General features: G+C 31.3%; 2 protein-coding genes across 2 annotated transcripts; one reads left to right on the forward strand and one right to left on the reverse strand.

The window, feature by feature from the left end:
• Positions 1-2829: 2829 nt before the first annotated feature.
• LOC134689635 (DNA-directed RNA polymerase III subunit RPC10-like) lies at positions 2830-9716 on the reverse strand. Its single transcript, XM_063549601.1, has 3 exons — positions 9571-9716; positions 3814-3901; positions 2830-3234 (listed from the first exon to the last, which is right to left on the reverse strand). Exons 1-3 carry the CDS (start codon positions 9679-9681, stop codon positions 3107-3109), a joined length of 327 nt encoding a protein of 108 aa, XP_063405671.1. The 5' UTR covers positions 9682-9716; the 3' UTR covers positions 2830-3106.
• Positions 9717-9849: 133 nt separating this feature from the next.
• LOC134689636 (U11/U12 small nuclear ribonucleoprotein 25 kDa protein-like) lies at positions 9850-23288 on the forward strand. Its single transcript, XM_063549602.1, has 6 exons — positions 9850-9928; positions 15417-15665; positions 16510-16633; positions 17540-17645; positions 19461-19535; positions 22837-23288. The coding sequence occupies exons 1-6, from the start codon at positions 9878-9880 to the stop codon at positions 22907-22909; spliced, it is 678 nt and encodes a 225-aa protein (XP_063405672.1). The 5' UTR covers positions 9850-9877; the 3' UTR covers positions 22910-23288.
• The last annotated feature ends 1748 nt before the right edge of the window (positions 23289-25036 follow it).

Raw genomic sequence — 25036 nt, forward strand, 5'->3', positions numbered from 1 at the left:
ATTTGTACATCTTCCTTTACTGAACATTCTTGCTGCTCACAATTATCTCTATCTATAATGAACTTGTCCGTGTAGTTTCATTGGAAAATGTTAGTAAAAACTTACCAATTTTATGAAAATTGTTAAAAATTGATTATAAAGGACAATAACTTCTTAGGGGGTCAATTGACCATATTGGTCATTTTAACTTATTTTTGAGTCTTAAATTGCTGTACATTATTGATGTTTACAGTTTATCTCTATCTATAATAATATTCAAGATAATAACCCAAAACAGCAAAATTTCCTTAAAATTACCAATTCAGGGGCAGCAACCCAACAACGGGTTGTCCCATTCATCCTAAAATTTCAGGGAAGATAGGTCTTGACCAGATAAACAATTTTACCCCTTGTCAGATTTGCTCAAAATGCTTTGGTTTTTGAGTAATAACCAAAAACTGCATTTAACCATCATGTTCTATTTTTAGCCGTGGCGGCCATCTTGGTTGGTTGGCCGGGTAAAAAAACACAAATTTTAAACTACATACATCAATGATGATTTTGGCCAAGTTTGGATTAATTTGGCCCGGTAGTTTCAGAGAAGATTTTTGTAAAAGATCATGGAGATTTACGAAAAATTGTTAAAAATTGACTATAGAGGGCAATAACTCCTAAAGGGGTCAACTGACCATTTTGGTCATGTTGACTTATTTGTAAATCTTACTTTGCTGAACATTATTGCTGTTTACAGTTTATCTCCATCTATAATAATATTCAAGATAATAACCAAAAACAGTAAAATTTCCTTAAAATTACCAAATGTAGGGGCAGCAACCCATGAATGGGTTGTCTGATTCATCTGAAAATTTCAGGGCAGATAGTTCTTGACTTGATAAACAATTTTACCCTTGTCAGATTTGCTCTAAATGCTTTGGTTTTTGAGTTATAAGCCAAAAACTGCATTTTACTCCTATGTTCTATTTTTAGCCATAGCGTCCATCTTGGTTGGTTGGCCGGGTCATTAAACACAAATTTTAAACTAGATACATCAATGATGATTGTGGCCAAGTTTGGTTAAATTTGGCCCAGTAGTTTCAGAGGAGAGGATTTTTGTAAAAGTTAACGCCGGAAGACGGACGACAGACGACAGACGCCAAGTGATGAGAAAAGCTCACTTGTCCCTTCGGGCCTGGTGAGCTAAAAACAATAGGAAGGTTTTGTTAAGAGGTTAAATTGGATATAAGACATGTAACTTGGAAAGCAAATGTTGTAAGGGACAGAAACGATCATTAATTTCGAAGCATACCTTCTAGGACATGTCAGGACCTATTGAGCCTTGAATTCTAGGCTCAGTGTATGGTTTCACTCATTTTTAAAGTCTAGTTGGTGACCTATTGTCGTTAACATTTACATTTTTGGACTGTGGTGGATATATATAGTTGTCTCAATGACAATCCTACCAATTCATTATTATATCAAATGAAGGGCTACATTACCATTGACAAATGGCATGTTTAGTACGGATAAAAGGATTTCTATTAATAAAAATAAGGAAATGTGGTACGATTGATCATGATACAACTATCCAAAACAGTTCAAATGAAGTGGAAGTAAACAGTTATAGGCAACCATACAGCCTTCAACAATGAGAAAACCAATACCTTAAGGTTGGCCATAGAAGGCTCCATCATTCAATTGAGAAAACAAACTGCCTTATTTATAACATAACAATTTAAGAAAAAAACAAATATGACGGACATGAACCAACGACAACTACTGAACCCCAGGCTCCTAACTTTGGACAGACACATAATGTTTTAGGTGGGTTAGTCATGTTTATGAACACTCATACTCTTGTGTGTTCACCTTCTTTGTTTTTTTTCTTCATAGAAATGGACTGTTGTTTTATATTGACATACCCCACATTTCCCTTTATTGCAAGTAAGCTTGGAAAGAGCATGTAAATGGGTTCCTTTGCCTAAAATTTGTTATTTGTTAAATAAAGCATGTGTCACCATTTTCTACCAATTGTTATCCCTCCTTGTATGGCAAGTACTGTTAATTCTGAAATTATTGTAATATTTTTTATAATTGAGAAAAAATGTAACAAGGTTTATAATTCTAATAATTTAAACTCACATTTTGGGGTTTTTTATGAATTAAACAGAAGTTTTCTCAATATCGAAAAAAAATAAAAATCTCATTTTTGTCTTAAGGGGGCTGGCGGGTCTAAATGATTTTTTGTATTTAATATAGGATTTCTCTATATTTTTCTATAAATGGACTTTATCTTATACTTATAGAAAAATGAAATTAAAAAATGGGGTCACGGTTCATTTACACTCACAATCTGCCTTCGAAAGAAGCATACATTTTTGTTGATAATTTTTTTTTCTGTTGAACTAATAGGAGAAAAAACGGTAATATCGAAATAAAAAAAAGAACTAAATTACAGAAATCGCTCAAATTTTACAATTATTTAGTTTATGTACAGCTTATTTGAAAACAATAATAAAAAATATAGGTCACCGATAAGTTAAAAAAGAAATTTCAATTTTAATGCAAAAAAATGGCATTTTTGCACCAAAGGGAGATAATTTGGAGCTTTTTCAATGATATCTACATTTTAAAAGTCACCTGGGGTCAACACAAATTGATTTTTTGGAACGATTTTTGTACCAAATGATAAAGTAACAACTACTAAAGGTAATAAATAAAATTTGTATTGAAAAATTAATGTTTCTTTTTTTTCTGAAAATCTTATACCCGCGAGCCTCCTTAATAAATTTACAGTACATGTAGTAGTTTAATTACAATTCAAATAATCAGCAATAATTGAATAACATGATAAATATTCAGCATAATTTTAATAAATTGTTATGGAGATTGTCTTTAAAAACAATCAACTGATCACAACATAACAAATACAATAGAATTAACAGTCAGAATCTATAATATCTATTTATACATAATCATCAACAGACGTCTCATTCTATATTCCCTTGAAAATACTGTGCTCTACATGTCTATCTTCAGCTACATGTAAATTAGCCATTTTGTTTAACTTTTTGTTAAGTTGCTAATTTTTCAAACATCCTGAATTAGATCTTCTAAAATAAACATAAGTTCAGTCTCTCCATTGATGTGAACATGCCATACTACAACACTTATAGAATGTAGTCATTGGTTCATCAGCTGATCTCGTCTGTATCTGCATGAAGAAGGCTCTCTTGTTTTCACATTTTGGACATGTTACTGAAAATAAAATTTGAGTAATCTTTAAAGGTTCAACATATAAATTTAGTGACCGTTGGTTACTTAACATGCTTAACATGCTTAATGTCCAGTGGCAAATATTTAAGGCATGTTTAGTATGACCCAAAGTGTAGACAACACAATAATATTAATATTGTAATTGATTTCATGTAAAAATGGCTAATCTTGAAAGTGTTTTTGTAGATTACAAGAATATAGTCAAAAGTCTCATTAGTCATTGTTAGTCAAAAGTTCATAAATGTAAAAAATAAATATTGTTACACATCATCAGTTGAAGTTTGCTAAATCTTATGAACTAGGTTGAAAAATTTTGTACTACATTTTTTTGAGTGGTTATCTCTGTCCTGCCATTAAATTTTTCACTCTATTCGTTCCTCCTTTTTTCTTAATTTAACCCAACTTTTTGTTTACATTCATTGTCATCATGGTCATGCATGATTGGTGTTTTTCTTGTAAGCTGCTCATCCTGCCTTAAAAAAAATAATCCTATTCCAACCCCCATATATTCAAATGGTAGCTCCCTGATTCAATCACATGGATTAACATTATAGAACTCACCATCTGTAGAATCCACATTCTCCCAGGCTGATGATCCACCCAATACATCATCCACTTCTTTTAATTTGGGATATTTTCTATTACCTATCTACAATATTATATATAGAGGTAAACATGGTAAACAAGGTACATCTAAGTGAAGAGGTGTAAAAATTTATATACCTATAAAGTAAAGTAGTTTTACATTGTCATTTTCGGGGCCTTTCATAGCTGACTATGCCATATGGGCTTTGCTCATTGTTGAAGACCTTACAGTGACCTGTAATTGTTAATTTCTACATCATTTTTGTCTCTAACTTGTTGACAGTTGTCTAATTGGCAATCATACCACATCTTCTTTTGTATATATAGTAATATTCTGCTAGTGTCTGTCCAAAATAAAAGAGTCCCTAATTTGGTGGTTGTTGTTTGTTACTCTCTCATCATACCTAATTAATCATCTTCATTTCCCCCTATTAGCATGATTGTGAAGAGAACGACACCCAAATTCAGGAAATTTTCCTTTTGTAAAGGGCTTTTGATTTATATTGACAGTGGAATTTCATCAATATTGCATAGCTAGGCTGATTTATCTGTTTTTATAGTGCTGATTTCCTCATATTTTTTTTTTAAACTACTGGACTATACACTACATCATGTACATATTGCACATGTACTGAACGGACTGAACACTATTTTTCTCAAAGAGAAAGTAAACCAACATTTAAGTGGTATGCTTGACATATTTAAAGGTGTACCACAAGATTCTTTCCTTGGACCCATCCTATTTAAAAAAATTATTAATGATTTGTTCTTTTTTGTAAAAAAATGTTCTTTATATAATTATGCTGATGACAATACTTTGTCAAAGTCTGGAAATCCCTTACAAGATGTAATTTCTGCTCTTGAGGAAAACAGCATTTTTTTAATACAGTGTTTTTTTTCCAATAAAATGCAAGCCAACCCAGAGAAATTTCAAGCTATCTCTCTCATGTCTCTTTGCAAAAAAAAAAACACATGATAAAAAGATTGTGTTTGACTTGAATGGTATTTCTATATCATATGAGGATGAGGTTAAACTACATGTACTTAAGAGTTACTATTGATTTTAAAATAAACTTTAATTTACACATTTCAAATATTTGTAAAAAGGCTGCAAGGCAATTAAATGTTTTGAAAAGAATTGGGAAACATCTAAACAAACTAAGTAAGCTCACATTTGTCTACCCTTTTATTATGTCTAACTTTAGTTACTGCCCCTTGACTTGGCATTTCTGTGGGGAACAAAATACCAGGAAAATAGAAAAAATACAAGAACGAGCCGTTTAATTTATTTATGAAGACCCTCAGAGCTCATACGAAACACTCCTGCAGATTTCAAACCTGCCATCATTAAAAACTGGTATAATGCGCTCAATTGCCTTTGAGACCTTTAGAATAATTAATTAAAAATGTCCTTTATTTATTCAAGATTTAGTTGTAATAAAAAACAGTTCATATAATTTCAGGTTTGTAAACACTGCTGAGGTACCTAGACCTAGAACCTCCAGTTATCAATGGTTATGGTAAAAGATCCTTTAGATTTGAGGCAGCAAAAGTATGGAACTCACTTCCTAATGAGGCTAGACTCATGACTTCTTTTGACCAGTTTCGGATTATATAAATTCCTGGTGTGGGGGTCAAAAATGTTACTGCAGTTCATGTCATTTCCACCCAGTGCTGTCTCAAAGCTGAAATTTCTTTCTTTCTTTTTATAATGGCCTTTTGTTCTGCTTTTTATGCATTTTTTAAAATATATATGTAAACCTCAGATCTATGTTCGACCTCAAATCTGTGTCAGTTTCTCAAATCTATGCCCATCGTGACGTCAAACGCTAATCTATGTCCATAAATAAGATTCAGCCTCAAATCTGTGGCCGATTTTTAATCATGACGGCATTCGCAAATCTATGTTTTTAAAAAATTATTCAGCCTCAAATCTGTGGCCAATTTTTGATCGTGACGAACGTTTTTCTTAAATATATGTTTCCTATATAATGATATATCTTCCTATATCTATTGTTATAACATGTATAAAAGATAAGGCTTAAAAACTGTGTAATGTTTTAATTCTTTTTAGCATTGTGCAAATTTATGCCCATCTAATAATTTCAGCCTTATAGTTTGTTTTTTTATTAAGTCATTTCCCATAGTTCAATATAATTAGTTTATTGGTATGTGTTCTCCATGTGTGTACAAGAGCTCAATTATAAGTAAATTTCGCTTGTATTTAAACAGGGACTAAGAAAGTCACTGATTTAAAATATTGTTTTTTAAGTACGGTCTTGTGTGATTTTTGTTTTATAAAGTAATTTCTCCATGTTTGTGGTTAAATCTTTACATGTGTGTGTTATTGTTGTATGCCGTCTTCAAGAATTGAACTATACACATATTTTTTTTTAAAGAATGACTATTTGAATGCAACCTCAGCATACTTAAATTGTCTCTCAATTCTTTCATATTGCTGTTAAATTGACATTCATACCACTTTATCTATTCATGTATTATATGTTTTTTTAAATATTAATAAAATAATTCTCAAATTGCTAAAAATACAAGTTATGTGCTCTATATTTTTAATTAAAATATTTGTGAATCACAATAGCATATATCAATTGTTGGGTCTTAGCTGATATCTATTTATTTCAAATGTAAAACTTGTAATAATGTCTTTAATAATGAAAATATTTCCCGGAGAAGGATCATTCTTTAAGTTTTGGCATATATTCCTTCTCTCCAGAAACCAGATGTAAACACTGCAGTCCCTTTGTTCATGGCAGGATTTGTTTTGAATTATAAATATTCCCCAACAGTAGGAGTTAGTAAAGATATCCCGATAATTGTCAGAAAACCTTTCAAGAGGATAAATCTCTAGTTGACCTTTTTTGAAAATATTCCATCAGTCCACTATTTATAACAGATTTCTCTCCAGTTTAAAAAACAAAACATAAAGCAAATTAAACCATGTGTATTAATAGATAAAATGTGAACCTTGCTTTTGTCATATAAACCACTTGTTCAATGTTTGTTTGGCTTGAGTTAATGCTCCGTTCTAAAGGACGTACTTACACCTGTAATTGTTAACTTTTCATTGTTTCCTTGATGACGTTTTGTTATGTTTTATGTCAATGAAAGGACATAGATTTGAGCCAAAAATGGCCATAGATGTGAGACAATACAGGACATAGATTTGGAACGTCTATGATGCAATATTAGAAAGGACGTAGATTTGCAGAAAGGACATAGATTTGAGGCCAGACATAGATTTGAGGCTAACATATCTACCATTAAATGCTAGTGCTTATATTTATTCATTTATTGTTTTTATGCTTTTAGTTGGTTATATTTTATGATCTCAAGTGATTTACTGATTTCCCCATTTCAATGCACATAGAGGCACTTGCCACATGAACTTTGACTCAGGAGGCTCACAAATCAAATAGAGTTGCTTTCATTATATTGAATGTTTTTTTTAGTTTTATTTGGTAGTATTTACATGATGCTGCATGATTTTTTTATGTGATAGTTGGTTAAAGACCTCATCAGAGCTCATGTTTTCTCTGTTATTACATGTATGTATTTATTGCTATTTTGTGCATTTTTCCTTTGATCTTTTTTTGTGATAATTTTCATATCATGCTTCTCGCTTGATATGGAAAAATTATCGCTAGAAACTAAGGACGCCATGTGGCGTTGCTAATGAAATTGACATTGAAATTGACAAAGTCGTCATAGGTAAAATAGCGATAAACAGATTATCATTGGTCATCTCAACTCGATTGCTTTTCTCACTTTCGCTGTACCAGCTCAAGCGAGAAAATCAATCTCGTTGAGATAATCTATCTATCTATCTATCTTCATATTTCCGCACTCAGTCACAACTCTGACTATTACGTGCCGTTGCATGCGTGGCTTATTTACAACTAAAAAGAAATAAATTTGAATATTACGTTACATTGCATTGGTGCTTAGAAAAAATAATTAAAGTAAAAATATAACAGTGATTTAATTATTTTTTTTGTGGATTGTTATCCTATGTATATTTCTTGTTAAAACTATGTACATGCTATGCATTTTTTAGAATATTTGTGAAAGAGCAGATATAGAAATCTGCTCTTTGAAGCCGTCGACTGTTGTACAAAGGATTGCTGCTGATGTAGGAAGTAGGTTCCATTGTACTATTGTATGTGGATAAAATGAAAACTTGTATGAATCTTTATTTGTTTGAATTTGTTTAAAGTGGTTTGTATGTTTATATCTTGTTCTACTGTCTGATTTAACTAGAAGATCTTTAGGGTAAATTGCTATGTGTTGGTGTATGATCTTATAGAATACCACTAGTCTTGTTTGTATACGTCTCAGTTCTAATGTAGGCCACTGTAGGTGATCAAGAATGTTTGAGACAGAGCTGGTATTGTGATATTTATTACATGTGTAGCGAGCAGCTCTGCGTTGGACCATCTCAATTTGGTTGATTTGACTTTTTGTGTGAGGGTCCCAGACGCAAGAACTGTACTCAAGCTTAGGTCTAACTAAAGACATGTATGCCCTTTCTTTGATTTTTTGTGATGAAACTTTAAGATTATGTTTGAGAAAATTCAGTTGTCTGTTTGCATTAGCTGTTACATTATTGATGTGTTTATTCCATTTTAGATCAGATTGGATGGTTATGCCTAAATATTTTGTAGCTGTTTCAGTTTGGAGAATGTGACCATGTAGGATGTAGTCATGGTTGACTGGTTTCTTTTTTTGTGTAATTCTTAGTATGGAGCATTTGTCTGGATGGAATGACATTAACCAGTCTTTTTCCCATTGTGCCGCTGAATTTAAATCCTGTTGTAGTTTGGCAGCATCATCTGTGTTTTTGATGTTTCTATAGATGATGCTGTCATCGGCAAATAATCTTAAGGTGCTGTGTTGTAAGTATTCTGGGAAATCGTTTATGTAAATGAGGAATAAAATTGGGCCAAGGACAGTGCCTTGTGGCACCCAAGATGTTACCCCAATTTTTTCTGATTGTTCTCCATCTAGCATGACTGTTTGTGTTCGGTTGTTTAAAAAGTCACCAATCCATTCCAAGGTATTATTGTCTATGCCGTAGTATTTTAATTTGTAAAGTAATCTTTTGTGAGGGACTTTGTCAAAAGCTTTGGCAAAGTCCATCACAACGACATCAGTGTGTATGTTAATATTGTTGTCTCTTGCAAGGTCCTGAATGAAAGATAATAGTTGTGTCTCACAAGAACGGTTTGATCGGAAGCCATGTTGTAAGTCATATAAAATATTGTTTTTTTCAAGATGTTCCATTACTTGACTAGCTGTGATATGCTCCATTATTTTGCAAAATATACATGTTAGTGAAATAGGCCTGTAATTTATGGCATTGTTTTTGTCGCCTTTTTGAATGCAGGACAGACATTTGCATGTTTCCAGTCTGTAGGTATTTTATGAGTGTTAATAGATTTTTGAAATATGAGTGTGATGATAGGACTGAGATGATCTTTCATTCCTTTAATACCTTTCCACATAATCAACGATAACCTATAAATATATACCAACTCTAAATAAAATTTACTTACTTACTTTCTTACTAGAGATAATCCTAGATAGATAACTTGTGTTGTTCTTCTTATTATATACATGTATATTTATATCCCAGATTTTTTAACTATTTTAATAAGCAAAATTTATATCATGAGCGTCAGCCGAGGAATATTACTTATAAGTTTAAATGATTACCTTTCTGTTAATATTTTGTATATAAGGGCATGTGTTGCATGCAAATCTGTAGCAGTTCTGGCCTTCCTCAACCACCAGAATATTCGCACATGTTGGGCAAAACAGCAACATAGTTGTGAAAGAACAAAGTGAAACCGGAAATGACCTCCTTTCTACTTTCGTTTTGTCAGTAACACTTTTAAATGTTTTCAATTTAATTTTTATTTACAAATAAATGAGAAATATTGCAAATTCCGGCATATCTAAAAAAAATTCAGATATTGTAAATAAAAACACACAAAAAAATCTTGTCACATGACTATACAAAATGGCTGCGCCCATGGGCCAGTCTGATTTACTTGATAGGTGCTTTGTTAAGGTAAGCGTCTTTCTAGGACTCATAAAAAAAATCCTTTAAGCTTATCCGTATGTAGCAGTGTACACTTTCGAAGTGTATGTAAGTATATTCAAGTATTTTTTAAGTATTTCTACCTTTTCCCTTATATCATGTTTTGGATTTTTCTACCTTAGCCTTAGGGGACTTGGTCCTCTTTATTTGCATTCATCAAACGTCTTAGTGATTGTCATTGTGCAGGATAAACTAGAAATGTGTTCTGCATGTACTTAATCACAACTTTTGTGACAGCAGTTGTCAATTATTAAAATTCAATTCAATAATATAGAGAGGGGGAAAGACCTTTATTGACCCCCTTCTATCTGGTAAATGACGGCACAAAGGCGCCCCTAATTGACGATTTTTTTCCGGTGACAGATGAACTTAAAAAGTGATCTATTGCACCTATTTAGCAAAAAAATCTAACAAGATTTCCTAGAGACTTAACCATTTGTATTTTTATGATTTGATACTACAAAAATTATGCACATCTTTCAACATAAGTAAACATATTTAGATATACACAAAACGTTCACAGTATTTTTAATAGATAAAGTGTTTACTGAGAAAGCAAAATGAAAGGAAATGTTTCCATGCAACTTCATCAAAACTTCATCTTTTTAAAATTAGTCTGTAACACTTAGAATCCATTTCTTAAAAAAATGAAGACTTATCATGGACTGATATCCAATTGTTCAAAATATTTGCAAAAATTAAATAAAAGCTCTGTTATTCAACTTTTGACGATGCAAATTTAAACATGGAGGCAATATAGGTACTCCTCATATGTCATTACAGAATCATTGATGGTTTGGAGGTCAGTTGAGACCAATTTTCCTATGATTCCAAATAGATTCATCATTAAATTGGTGAAACAATGTAGTAAATAATGATAGATCTACAAAATAAACACATAAAGGAAACTTTTGTCTGAAGCTTAAATAAATGTAAGTTAAAAAACTGTCAAAATAGGTGCAATTTATAGTTATACTCATTGTCGTTATAGAGGGGGGATAAGAGGGGTCCTGATCTCGAAATCCCTGGCTTAAAAACAGGAAATCCCGAAATCCTGGGCTTAAAACCAAGAAGTCTGGAGGTCCAAAAATTTGAATAAAGAATTCCCAGATCCCGAAAGGATCAATCCCGAAATCCCGAGCTTAAAAACACCCGATCCGGGAGTCCTGATAAAGGTCTTATCCCCCTCATTATTATTATTATTATACATGTAAGTCAAATAATTATGACGTCTTGAAAGGCTATTTAATTTTTTGCTTTGACACCTTCATGACCTTACTGCTCACTTCTGGTCCAAATTTATGTCCAGTCAATCTTGCATAAATTTGACCCTAACCTGAAAGTAATTGCAATGTTCAGAATCTTTAGCATTATACCCCAAATATACACAGAAAAAAGTCCCATAAAATCTGACTTGCTTAAGGAAGACTAAAAAATCACCATTTAAAATTCTTAATGGAGACTTGCATTGAAAAGGGAGATAACTCTTGCAAAAAAGGCAGAAATATCAATAAAAAATTATGCAAAATTATAACTTTACCGCTTCTATTTATCAGACATTGTCAGAATGTATTGATTCTTGATTTTTTAGCGGTCTTCAGGGTATAAAAAATAACTCTACATGTTTTCTCATATCTTTTATCAAGCTATAATCTAGTTTTCGTAATTCATTAATTGACCATTTTTGGAATTTTTCAACATGTCAAGGTAAAGAATCTCAAATTTAACATGTTTAATAAAAGCAATTAAGCATGATTCTTTTTTTTTTGTAGTTTAAAGTTTCTTAAGATAAGTAAGATGCTGAAAAAATATAATATACAGATAACATGGATATATAAACAATACCAAATTTTTACATTTAATTTATTTTTTCAAAATGGTAATTTTAGCTTCAAATTAGCAATTTCTTTAATGAAAAATGCACAAAAAGAAATAAAACTACCCATACCAATTTGGTTTTGTACATTTCATGAGCAGAAGATTATACATGTATTATTTAGTCAAATACAAACTTATACATGTAACCCCATCAAAGTATCATACTTAACATAAATTTCAAGCAAATCAACCCAAAACTGACCTAAAAAGACTCATTTTAGTGTAATTATCTCCCTTTCCAATGTTAATTTCCATAGGAAATTAAAAATCTGACTTTGAGTTTTCCTCAATTCAGATTTGATGGGACTTTTTTTCTGTGTATATTAAGGGTATTATGCTATACATGTAGATTAAAACTAAAACTTTTTCTGATGCAGTTTGAGGTTAAATCTTAGTTTGACTGGACTATCATGACTATGCGTTGTAGTAAGGTGTCAAATCCAAAAAAACTAAATAGCCTTTCAAGATGTCATAATTATTTGGACAAAGCATAAACTTTCTATACTACAGTACTACCTGTGACTTTATCTTATTAATGGTGGCCATAAAAATGTTCACCATGGTGGCCATATATATCCATCATCATACCCCCTGTTGCTTTTTTAATACACAAGGTGTTAATCATAAACTAGTCAAAGATATATAGGGAAATCTTGAATGCATTGAAGTGTTAAATTTATATAACTTGTTACAGGTCATTTGTCTCTGGTAAAATATACTTGTATGTGTTTGTCAAATTTAATAATTTAATTTAAAAAAAATGAAATAAAAAAACAAGTTGAACAAATTATTTAATAAATAAAAAAAATATGTCTCATGACTATTGGTTTTGATATAATACCTTTTAATTATTTTTTAATCAATTTAAGTTATTTTTATTTTATGTGTATCATGTGTATTAAGTCTATTTTTTGGGTAAGTGAAGAATAAATGAATATCATTTTCAACTGCAAACATTTCCAATGCCTGCCTTTTTCTATTGAAAAAGTGTTTCTCAAATTATTTTTTTAAAATCAAAATGGTTTATTTTTTGTAGATAGACTGATCTGCATTCAACATTCATGACATTGTTTAACATATGTTCATGAGGTAAACGGACAGAAAGTCACAGGACAAAAAGTCACAGGACATAAAGTCACAAATTAGATAGGACAAAAAGTCACAGGACAAAAAGTCACAATTAATCCTTCGACAATTGTTTGAATATATAAAAGAAAGATCTTGAAATATTATCTTTTTATTACATCTATTCATTTTGAAGTGTAGGACATTGTTCATAAGCTTTGTTAAATAAAAAAATAGTAAATTTGAATCATTCAAAAATGATATTTCTTGGCACCATGAAGCCATTTAAGTACCATGTCATGATGACATCTTGTTTTCATAACAATTATTTGATCATTATTGATATTTATTGAATAATTTTTAATTACAAAGTTGCTTTAAGTTTAACACTTCAAGAAAAAAACAAAACTTTTATTTTTTAAATTATTTTTTCTTGCTTAAAGAAAAATATTCTAAAAACTAAATTGTGACTTTTTGTCCTGTGACTTTCTGTCCTACATTCGTTCATGATTGTCTGAGGACTTATGCTAAATAAAATTTAGGCGATTCATTATTTCTTTTTTTCTTTTTTATTGTAATATGATATAATTTTAAACATGATCCATGATTTAGAGGTTAAGCAGTTTTTATGCTTTTTGTTCTTGGGTAAGAGACATATTATTATGAGAAGGTAAATAATTTTCAAAGCTGTTTTGTTAATTTTGCAATCAAGGAAGGACTGTTCTTCATTGACCAACAAGTGGTACAGTTTACATATAAGTCTATCCTTTCTAGGAATTATATATTGTCTACTATTTTCTATTTCTAAATTATGACCAACAATTCTCTACCTTAGTATGACACAATTGAGTTTACAGTTTTTATCATAAGTTTTTATTCTTAGATTTTTCTGTAAATCATTATTTATTAGGACTTAAATAGTCTAAATTCAATCAAGTCCCTGCAATTATTAACTTTATCTAAAAGGCCTAGGTTGAGTGAAATATTCTTTTCAAATGTATACCAAGAATATGTATCATGCCAGTCCAGCACTTTCGACCATATAATACACAGAACAAAATTATGATTTAATTAATAGACCATAAAAGTGTCACCATTTTTAGAAGTGCACTTAATTTGTTCTAGAGACAAATTTTGACAGAAATTAACCAAACTGAATATAACATATTTAATAATTTTCAAGACGATTTCTTTAAATAATTTCTTTTCATAAGATTCGTTTTATTCAGATATATATAAGAACATTTTCATTATGATAAGCATTTTTAATGATCATCTATCAAAATTTGATGATTATGGGCATTTGGAAAATAAGTCTAAATTCAGTGATTGTTTAAAAAATGTGTGCACAACTCTTGCTTTAAGATTTAAAAATATTTAGATAAACAAAATTAGTTTTTTCCTAAACCATATGTTGAAATGTCAATTTTAAAAGAAACCTGAGTTACCTGTACAGGTAAATATTAATGAAAAATACCTGCTGAAAACTTCAACCCTGATTGATTGTAGCAATAACATAATTAAAGAAAAAATCTACCTATATTTTATGACCCCAATAAATGGCCAACATCTCAAGATTGAATACCCCAATAAATGTTCACCATTGGATGTTGACCATGCAAGAGGAACTGGACATAACTAAGAGGATGTCACGTGATAAAACAACCTTTACTAAAATTGTCCGTTAATAAATTGATAAAATTATTAGGAAACTAAGGTTTCAACTCCCTCAGGCAAAGTTGGCTTTAGATGAATTTGGCTATTTATTTTAGGTATTTTTGACAAACAGCTCTTCAACGGTTTTGGTACTTATACATCTTCGGATTTCAAATGTTTGGCTTTGAGCGTTCCTGATGAAGGTAAATCCAGAAAAGCGCTCGGACGCAAGAAATTAATAACGTGTTGTTTTCAATATTGTACTGTATCATGACTATGAATGTGGTTAATATTGAAAGTATGCTTAAATTTAAATGTTCCTTGGTCATATTGGTTGATTGGATGAAGAAAACAAAGACGTGTGAAAGAGTGATTTAATTTTTAATAACTTTTTTTAAAATTTTGTATCAAAATGAACATGATCATGATGATGTATTTTGACTTTTTGCAGAGTTATGTTCCTTGGACTTAGAAAATCCACTCAAATAATTTACACCATGACAAGTTATAGATTAATAAAGTGAGCAATTTGTTCTGGTACAATTAATTTTTTATCAGGTAGGGGACTATGTACATGTATTGACATGCAATACTCTCAGAATACTTTCTTCTTTCATATTTATTTAGGCCAAATAAAAATATATGCGTGGTTCCAGTGAGCCTACCTTCTCTACTTTTTCGTCTAGAAATTAGCCCACCCTAAAGATTTTATTGTCATTTTTCATTAAGCACTGTTATAGTCAGAATGATATGCTACTCAATGTAAAAAAAACATAAAATAAAAAAAAACCTACCTAACTTCCCCACCTTTTTTCAGATGTGGTGAGTGAAAATTCACAGAATGCTTATTTAATTGTAGGTTGTCAAATCCCTGAGTGCAGATCAAAGTACACCAAAATTGTCTGACACTGAAGTACACACACAAAATGTAAACAAAGACAATACCCATAGTGGTGACCTTGACAACCAACTTGTTCATCAGATCAAAGATAAGGTAGAATGTCAAGAAGGTCAAGAAGACGAAGAAGAGAACTGTAATGAGGACTTGGTCCTCAGTCATCAGGAAGTTATGATCAAAGTCCAGAGTACATTGTCTGATATAATAACGGTAAGTACCAATATGAGGACATGAGGAGCCAAAAGGTAAATATTTATGTAGGTTGGTGTACAGCATACATTTTAGCGTGATAACATGGATAAAGTCCCCATTGCCTGTACAAAAGTAAGACTTTACTTAATAAATATTTTCATGTTTTAGAGTAAAGTGTGATGTTCATTAAATTCACTGCCCTAATACACATTTTTATTAGGGCCAGCAGATTTTCTCTCTGTGTTGAAAACCCATCATGATTTTTGTTGGGTTGTTGTCTCTTTGACTCATTCCTATTTCCATTCTCAATTTTATTTATCTTTTGCCTTGAAATAAAAGATGTAAATATAAATAATCATGATGATACCAAAGTGATATTCCAATTGTCAATGCCATGACCATGATGAAAAAAAGGAAAGACAACAACATGAACAAACAGACAAACAACAGTACACAAATTAAAACACAACATAAAAAGATGGAGCAACACAATCCCTTTAAAAACTCGGGAGGATCTCAGATGCACAAGAACTTAGAAGGGTGAGCAGTTTCTGCTTCACATGTAGCATCCATCTTGTAGCCCATGTTAGTACAAATCAGGTCATTTCAGGTTACAATTCTAATTTGGTAGGTCACAATACAGAAAAAGAGGACATGATTAGGGTAACGACAAGTGAAACATATCTGTTCTCATCTGTGAAAGAATGGAAATTCTTATATGTTATATTGTGTGAATCATCAGCATTAACTGTGAAAAATCACCATCAAGAGTAACTTTCGAAAAACAACAACAAAAACAAACATTTTTTTGCATTTTATACGTCTAGTACATGTATCTATATAAACTTTCTTGTTATTTTAGGCAGATCCACTGTTGTATGACCTGCCACCTCAGGTGACTTTAGAAGAAATAAATTCCTACATTGCCTTAGAATACGGACAGGCCATGATAGTCAATGTCAGGAGAGCTGACGATGAAGTTTTACGTGAGTTAATAAATATTATAGTAACCAGCAGTTTTGTTGCAAAATTCTTTTGAAACTTTATTCCTAAATGCATCATGTTTTAGGTTATTTTCCCTATAAAAAAATAATTTTTGAAATTTTGTGTATAAAAAATCTATGTTAAACTGTGAATTTACATGTATGATTATTCTTAGTACCTGCTAAATTAATTTTCATTTGATTTAAGATGTATACATGAATCAAAAATCTAAATAGATCCTCCAAAAATATATTTCATACAGACTTGTCTCCAGAATTTGTTAAGACCAAATATAGTCCTGATACATGTAGTTTACAGAAAAGATCTTTTTTCTCAATCTTTTATATGATTAGGAGATGTAGTTTGATTGTGCACAATTTCTCATGAGACAACTGTTACCATTTAATGCAATTTATATTATTATTATATTCCAAAGATTACAATCATTCACTAAATTAAAGTTATTTGTACTTGGAACTACTATCCTTTTCCTTCAAATATGTTAAAAGTTAAAAAAAAAAATAGAAAGAGAGAGAAACATAGATATACAATGTAGAAAGATGTGGTGTGACAAATCTCCATCCAAATAACAATTTAAAAAAAAGTAAACCATTAAAAGTCAATGTACGGTCTTCAACACTGAGCCTTGGCTGACACCAAACAACAAGCTATAAAGGGCCCCAAACTTACTAGTGTAAAACCATTCAAACAGGAAAACTAACGGTCTAATCTATATAAAAAACGAGATGTATTGATATTACATAAATATGTGTTTTTGTTAAATAAATAATGTATATCATTGTATATAATTATGCAATGTTTGGTTTTAAGTTTACAAAGCATGATTAAAGCAATTTTCATCCTTCAGTCATGTCAGTGCTTACAATAATTTGAATTTTCTTTTTCAGCTATTGTTGTTACCCAGAATGCAACTGTGTTAGATTTGAAGCATGCCATCAAGCGATATGTCAACCTCAAACAAGAAAGAGCCAATGGAAAATTACATTTGAGCTGGTACAGTTAATTAGGAGTTTGTTATACAAAATTCAATTTAGGAGAAGACATAGCATGTGCAAACAAAACCAAATAACTGAAATGCTTAAGATTTATATATATATATATATATATATCTGAAAAATCTGCAAAATAATACATGAATTAACAGTCATCATATGGCCCTCAACAATGACCAAATCCCATACTTCATAATCATCCATGAAATGCCCAAAATGACAAATATGAAATAATTCAAACAAGAAAACCTAAGCAGCCTAATTTATGTATTTAGTGATGGACGAAAAACAAATATGTTACACAGCAACAAACTGCAACCATGGAGTTACAGGCTCCTGATAGGAGACAGGCCCATATAAAATATGCTGATGTTCATTTATATACATATCATGTATATGTTCTGCTAGCTTTTCCCTGATTTTCATGCATATGTTGATTTATTTTAAAAAAAGTACATGTAAGTTATTGTCAGACATGTATCTGATGCAGGGATGGGCACGATTACTGGCAAATGTAAGCGATTAATAATCGATTACATGAAGGATTTTCATACAATCGATTAATCATTGCTTTCTTACTGACTTACGTTAGCTTTTTTATTTTTACTCTGTAAAAAATAATATTTAAGTATAGTAAATTATAGTGTCGAAGGAAATATTAAAAAAGTAGAATAATTTTAAAATTAGTTCAGGTAATTTTTAAGATCACATTTTTTTTTATAATAACATGCATGATTTAAACCTTTTGTTTGGATAACCATTCTAATTACAGATTATCTAACTGTCACTGGAGTATAATTTATAACCTGGGGCTGAATATTGTAAATTTCCTTCTTAATTAGACATAAAATAATTGAAATAAAAACAAAGTATGTTTGTTACTGATTAGAAGACTTAGATCATCTCATTAGTAAGGCAAAAATGTTGTTAAGATGTTGTTTCTCCAATCAAATTATATACAAATCATGTTTATAGTGTCAAAGGGATACATGTATCTATTTCTAAAAAGAATTGCAATGCATTGTCATTGGTTCATTGTTAAAAGGATTTTTTAGGTTAATTTATAAACAAGTATATCATAACATTTAAGAAATTAACTGTTTATCTTTTCTAAGTTTTAATTTCAACTCTGATTGAAAATGATGTTTTCAAGAAATTTAATACAAATAAGCTTACTACATTTAAAAATGTAGTACAGAACTTAACGAAAGAAAGACATTTTTAAGATCTATTTTATAATTTCAAATCAATTTTCTTATTTTAATATTAAAGCTCTTGAATTATTGACTTGCACATACATCAATTTGTTTCAAAACCTAGATATAAAGTTAATTTAGGTAGGGGATCTGGTTGCTCATAATGCAGCTTGAGACAATAGATAGAAATAAGGCATTTGCTTAACTCTCAAGTATTGTTGATGCATAATATTTTATCTGTACTACAAAGTAATAACATATATATTTTACTTTGAAATAGGTTATTTTTCATCAAACTATTTTACTAAAGTAATCGAAATGTAATCGAAAAGTAATCGATGATTTCATTCAAATTTTTGCTGTAAGCCATTAAATTAGGATTACATGTAATCGAAAATGTCTTCGATTACAGATTACTGTTGATTACTTGAAAAAATGTAATCAATTACAATCGATTACGATTACAGATTACAATTACCCCATCCCTGATCTGATGAGTTGGAGCAGAAATTTGCCAACCTTGATTACTATTTAGGGTTTGGCTGTTATTGGAAATTAATAAATAATCATTCATTTGGTTTAACTAGTGTGTGACTAAGTATTGAAATTTATAATTTTAGGAGATATATATGGAAGCGATTTTGGCTATACTTTGATGGAGAGAAACTGACAGATGACAAAAAATTACTTAAAGAGTAAGTATTGTTGTTTTTGTAATCCTTTCACCATGTTCACGTATTTGGCTATACTTTTTGGACCTTTTGGATTATAGATCTTCATCTTTTATATAAGCTTTGAAGATATAAATTTTGGCCACCAGCATCACTGAAGAGACATGTATTGTCGAAATGCGCAGCTGGTGCAGGAAAATTGGTACCCTTAACTATTTAGAAAGGTAATGATATTTTTTTTTATGGCCCCACAACGAAGATGTTGGTGCCATATAGTTTTACCCTTGTCGGAAATACCGATATTCCCTAATTCCGTAATTCCGTCATTCCTCAACAAACCATTATACCGGGTTTTTTTCTAAATAGTTTCAACGTATTTGGCTGATTTTTGGTATGTGAGTAAACCATGATGAGTTACAGATCAAGTGTAAGTTAAGTTCTGCTCCCTTAATTTTTGCGGAAATTACAGGCTTTGGACTTTGAAAATTTTTTGAAAATAACAGTTATATGGACTTTTTCCCCATTCCGATATTGGGACAATTTTTTTATATGTGAGTTAACCATGATGAGATACTGATCAAAATTAAGTTTGATTCCGCTCCACTCACATGACTCAATTTTGCCAAAATTACAGGCTTTGGACTTTATGGGACGGGGCCGTTCATGACGCTTTGACACATATAGTTTTAACTCTGAGATAATTAATACTTGATGGATAAATATTCTGCCACATTCGTCCTGTATTTAAGTATGATTTTTTTTCTGCTTTGTATCATTCTAATGAGTTTTTTCAACTGATTTTTAGCTCACCTGGCTTTTCCCATCACTTGGCGTCCGTCGTCTGTCGTCCGTTGTCGTTCACTTTTACAAAAATCTTCTCCTCTGAAACTACTGGGCCAAATTTTACCAAACTTGGCCACAATCATAATTGATGTATCTAGTTTAAAAAGTTTGTTTTTTGACCCGGCCAATCAACCAAGATGGCCGCCATGGCTAAAAATAGAACAAAGGGGTAAAATGCAGTTTTGGCTTATAACTCAGAAACCAAAGCATTTAGAGCAAATCTAACGTGGGGTAAATTGTTAATCAGGTCAAGATCTATATGCCCTGAAATTTTCAGATGAATCAGACAACCCATTGTTAGGTTGCTGCCCCTAAATTGGTAATTTTAAGGAAATTTTTCTGTTTTTGGTTATTATCTTGAATATTATTATAGATGGAGATAAACTGTAAACAGCAGTAATGTTCAGCAAAGTAAGATTTACAAATAAGTCAACAGGACCAAAATGGTCAGTTGACCCATTTAAGAGTTATTGCCCTTTAAAGTCAATTTTTAACCATTTTTCGTAAATCTCCATGATCTTTTACAAAAATCTTTTCCTCTGAAACTACTGGGCCAAATTAATCCAAACTTGGCCACAATCATCATTGATGTATCTAGTTTAAAAAGTGTGTTTTTTTACCCAGCCAACCAACCAAGATGGCCGCCATGGCTAAAAATAGAACATGGAGGTTAAATGCAGTTTTTGGTTATTATATAAAAACCAAAGCATTTAGAGCAAATCTGACAAGGAGTAAAATTGTTTATCTGGTCAAGATCTATCTGCCCTGAAATTTTAAGATGAATGGGACAATCTGTTGTTGGGTTGCTGCCCCTGAATTGGTAATTTTAAGGAAATTTTGCAGTTTTTGGATATTATCTTGAATATTATTATGGATAGAGATAAACTGTAAACAGCAAAAGTGTTCAGCAAAGTAAGATTTACAAATAAGTCAACAGAACCAATATGGTCAGTTGATCCCTTTAGGAGTTATTGCCCTTTATAGTCAATTTTTAACTATTTTTCGTAAATTTTAGTGAACTTTTACAAAAATCTTCTCCTCTGAAACTACTGGGCCAAATTTTACCAAACATAGCCACAATCATTATTAGGCTATCTTGTTTAAAAATTGTGTTTTGTGAGCGGGCAAACCAACCTAGATGGCTGCTACGGCTCAAAATAGAACAATTGGGTAAAATGCAGTTTTTGGCTTATAACTCAAAAAACAAAGCATTTAGAGCAAATCTGACAAGGGGTCAAAATTGTTTATCTGGTAAAGATCTATCTGCCCTGAAATTTTAAGATGAATGGGACAACTCATTGTTAGGTTGCTGCCCCTAAATTGGTAATTTTAAGGAAATTTTGCTGTTTTTGGATATTATCTTGAATTTTATTATAGATAGAGATAAACTGTAAACAGCAATAATGTACAACAATTTAAGACTAAAAATAAATCAAAATGACCAAAATGGTCAATTGACCCCCTAAGATGTTATTGTCCTTTATAACCAATTTTTAACAATTTTCATAAAATTTGTAAATTTTTACTAACATTTTCCACTGAAACTACACCGACAAGTTCATTATAGATAGAGATAATTGTAAGCAGCAAGAATGTTCAGTAAAGTAAGATATACAAACCCATCACAATCACCTAAACACAAGTTTGTCATGAACTGTCTGCTTCTTTTGTTAAAGTCACATATACCAAGGTGGGCGACACAGGCTCTTTAGAGCCTCTAGTTATAGTTTGTTCTAGTGTCGTGCTGTTACACCGATGTCCCATGTTTGGAGAGGGTTGAGCTTTGACAAACATGTTTAACCCAGCCACATTCTTTATGTTGCCTGTCCTAAATCAGGAGCCTTAGGTCTTTGGTTGTCATTGGTTTATGTCTGTATATTTGTTTTAACATCATTGATTGTTTTGTTATAAATTAGGCCGTCAATTTTTTCAATTAAAGTGTTACATATTTTTCATGTCGAAGCTTTTTATAGCTGACTGTACAGAATGGTCTTTTTCATCAAGTTTTAATAATATAGCGTTTGCATCACTATGCCAGTAATCGAACAATCCAAATTGCAGAGAGGTTCATAAAAAGTCTTGAACAATATATCACAGTCAATATTAAACAACTATTGCTGTCATTAAATTATAATTTACTATACAGCAGCTACATGGAAATAACTTGATTAAGCCGCGGGGGCCTTGGTGGTCGTGTGATCTAAGTAGTTACTGCTGTCATCACTAGCCAGTCAACACGGAGGTTGTGAGTTCAAACCCGCTCGTGCAAGTGCACTCAACTCCAATCTTAATTGACTAGGATTGTCAGTTTTCCTATCAAATGTCAGTGTTTTTCTCAAGGCACTGAGGCTTCCTCCACCAATAAACACTGACTGCCATGGAAAGAATCTAAAAGTGGTGTTAAAACACAAAAAATCAAATAAAATCAATTAAGCTGTGTACCTTACCTGAACTAAGTAATATTAGAAATGTTCTATTACAGATATGGTATAAGAAATAAAGAGGAAGTTACCTTTGTCAAAAGACTAAAAGAAAAAGGGAAACACAGAAGATGAATTGTTATTTTGTTTAGTGACGTGACAACTTACATGTATGAATAGATATCAAGATGTGAAAAACTAAGATGCTATTAAGGAGTAGATGATGATGATAGTACAAAAGCAAGGAAATGAAAAGAAAACATTCTGCAAGCAATAAAGGATGGAAGAATGTACTTACTCTTCTCATGAGTATTTTGAGAGAAATTCCTACTGTCATGGGATCTTGCAATATTGCTAAGAATTTGATGACGAGGCTAAAGATTTGTGTTATTCTTGATTGTTGTACTTTTTATTTGATTAATGTTAACAGTATGTTGTTACAGATATATCATCTATTAAGTATTCACATATTTTTACTTTATAAAGCTTGTGTGCAATATTATTGTGTGAACATTTTTTTTGGCCTTTTAGATGTTCTTTATTCTCATTCTAACTATTGGTGCTGTGAATAAAAGGAGAAGTGCAAAAAAAAAATGCAATGAGACAGTAATCCAAACACTCAAAATGTTCCTTTTATCACAAACGTGCAGTCTTGAAAAAACAGTATACCAATCTTTATGTAAAGGTAGAAAAAGGACTATAAAAGCATACAATAAATTGATAAAGACAATTTGCAATAGTATCTTGATTTCATTACTTCATACTGCGGTACAACGTTTTTAAAAGCCCTTAAGAATCATAAAGTTTATAACATATTGTTTTCAATTTAAATCGATAAACAGAGCATATTGGAAACAACAGTTTCATAAAGGTGTTTCCATCTTTTAGAGGTTAAAATACAGTGTTCATTAATAGTCAGAGGTGCTGTTCTATATGCCATAGCATACATCACCTTCTTGACGTTTAATTGTGTACAAAAATAAACTGACAAAGTAGTTCAAAACTAAAAATGAAGGACCAGACAAAACAATTCCACAAAACACTGCATAGAAAACTGAAAACATACCCTACCAAACAAGTGTGGTATTTTAAGATTGAACATTTTAAAGACAAGATAAAATTTCTACAGGTGAAAAAAACAATGACAAGTTAACAACACTTGCATATTTGTTAAATTTTAAGCACTTCAAAGTTGGTTGACCTTCATGGAACAACTATTTACAGACAAGGAAAGACATCTTTCATTTGATGTAATCACAATCATGTTTTCTTAACCTTGAAATTGACCTACAAAATGAGAATAACCCCTGAGTTTTATATTTACATGAGTAGCACAATAGGTGTCATATTTGGAGGAGGATATGCTTATCCTCCAGGAGCAAACAAGAGATCACCTCCGGACCTTGGTAGGGTGTCTGTTGCTCAGTCTCTTGTTTTCTCTGTAAAATAAGAAGATGTTTATGATTGCCCAATATGCAACTCACCACCAGTTGTGTTTTGCATACAGCTGTTTTTGTCTTTTGATGGTTTTTCGTTGTTATTCCATGGAGTTGTCAGTTGGTTTATGACTTATGTTTTGAATATCCCTTTGATATATGTTGCGTCTGTTTTAAAAAATACTACATAGAAAACTAAAGACTGCAATAACAATCTCGCCAAAAACTAGGGTGTTATAATTTGGCATCTGTACAATTGGTTGGGTTTATTCTAATTATCGTAAATACTTGATTTTATGTCTGTTAATAAACATTAACAAATTGTTATCAGTGCGTCCACCATTGCAATTTCAGCTGTTTTGTTGACTACAAATTGCATACAATTTCCAGACAGATGTAAGATAAAACTGACACCAGGCCTTGAAGGCATAAAACTTTGCTCAGTGCTCGGAGCACAAAAATCATGCTCGAAACATGAAATCCAGCAATTTGATTGGTTGATTTTCGAGTCTGAGTACAAAAATCATGCTCGAAAGTTTTATGACCGTGAGGCCAGGAATATGTCTTCACATCTTTTCCTTAGATGGCAATAAAGGTTATTTATGTAAAAAATAAACCATATGAGATGGTCTTTTTATTAATTTCTGGTCATGATAATACATTAAAAGCATTTTTTTACATTTTTACAAAAGCATTTAAAAGTGCAAACATGCTTTTGTCAGTCATGTATATTTCAAATGCACCCAATGACAAAACATTTCACAAGAATTGCATAGGTAATAGCTCGCATGAAGTATTTGTCTCTCCAAAGCGGTCTTGTGAAGGA

This window comes from Mytilus trossulus, chromosome 11 (assembly GCF_036588685.1).
Source record: "Mytilus trossulus isolate FHL-02 chromosome 11, PNRI_Mtr1.1.1.hap1, whole genome shotgun sequence".
Classification (NCBI taxonomy): Eukaryota; Metazoa; Mollusca; class Bivalvia; order Mytilida; family Mytilidae; genus Mytilus; species Mytilus trossulus.

What these genes read in the sequence shown, in the direction of transcription:
- LOC134689636 (XM_063549602.1), top strand. Translation starts at nt 9,878, where the DNA reads ATGGCTGCGCCCATGGGCCAGTCTGATTTACTTGATAGGTGCTTTGTT. An exon ending in CATTGTCTGATATAATAACG is followed by an intron (nt 15,666 to 16,509) that starts GTAAGTACCAAT and finishes TTGTTATTTTAG; the next exon opens with GCAGATCCACTGTTGTATGA. An exon ending in GACAAAAAATTACTTAAAGA is followed by an intron (nt 19,536 to 22,836) that starts GTAAGTATTGTT and finishes GTTCTATTACAG; the next exon opens with ATATGGTATAAGAAATAAAG.
- LOC134689635 (XM_063549601.1), bottom strand. Translation starts at nt 9,681, where the DNA reads ATGTTGCTGTTTTGCCCAACATGTGCGAATATTCTGGTGGTTGAGGAA. An exon ending in TACAAAATATTAACAGAAAG is followed by an intron (nt 3,902 to 9,570) that starts GTAATCATTTAA and finishes ATAATATTGTAG; the next exon opens with ATAGGTAATAGAAAATATCC. An exon ending in GAATGTGGATTCTACAGATG is followed by an intron (nt 3,235 to 3,813) that starts GTGAGTTCTATA and finishes TTTTATTTTCAG; the next exon opens with TAACATGTCCAAAATGTGAA.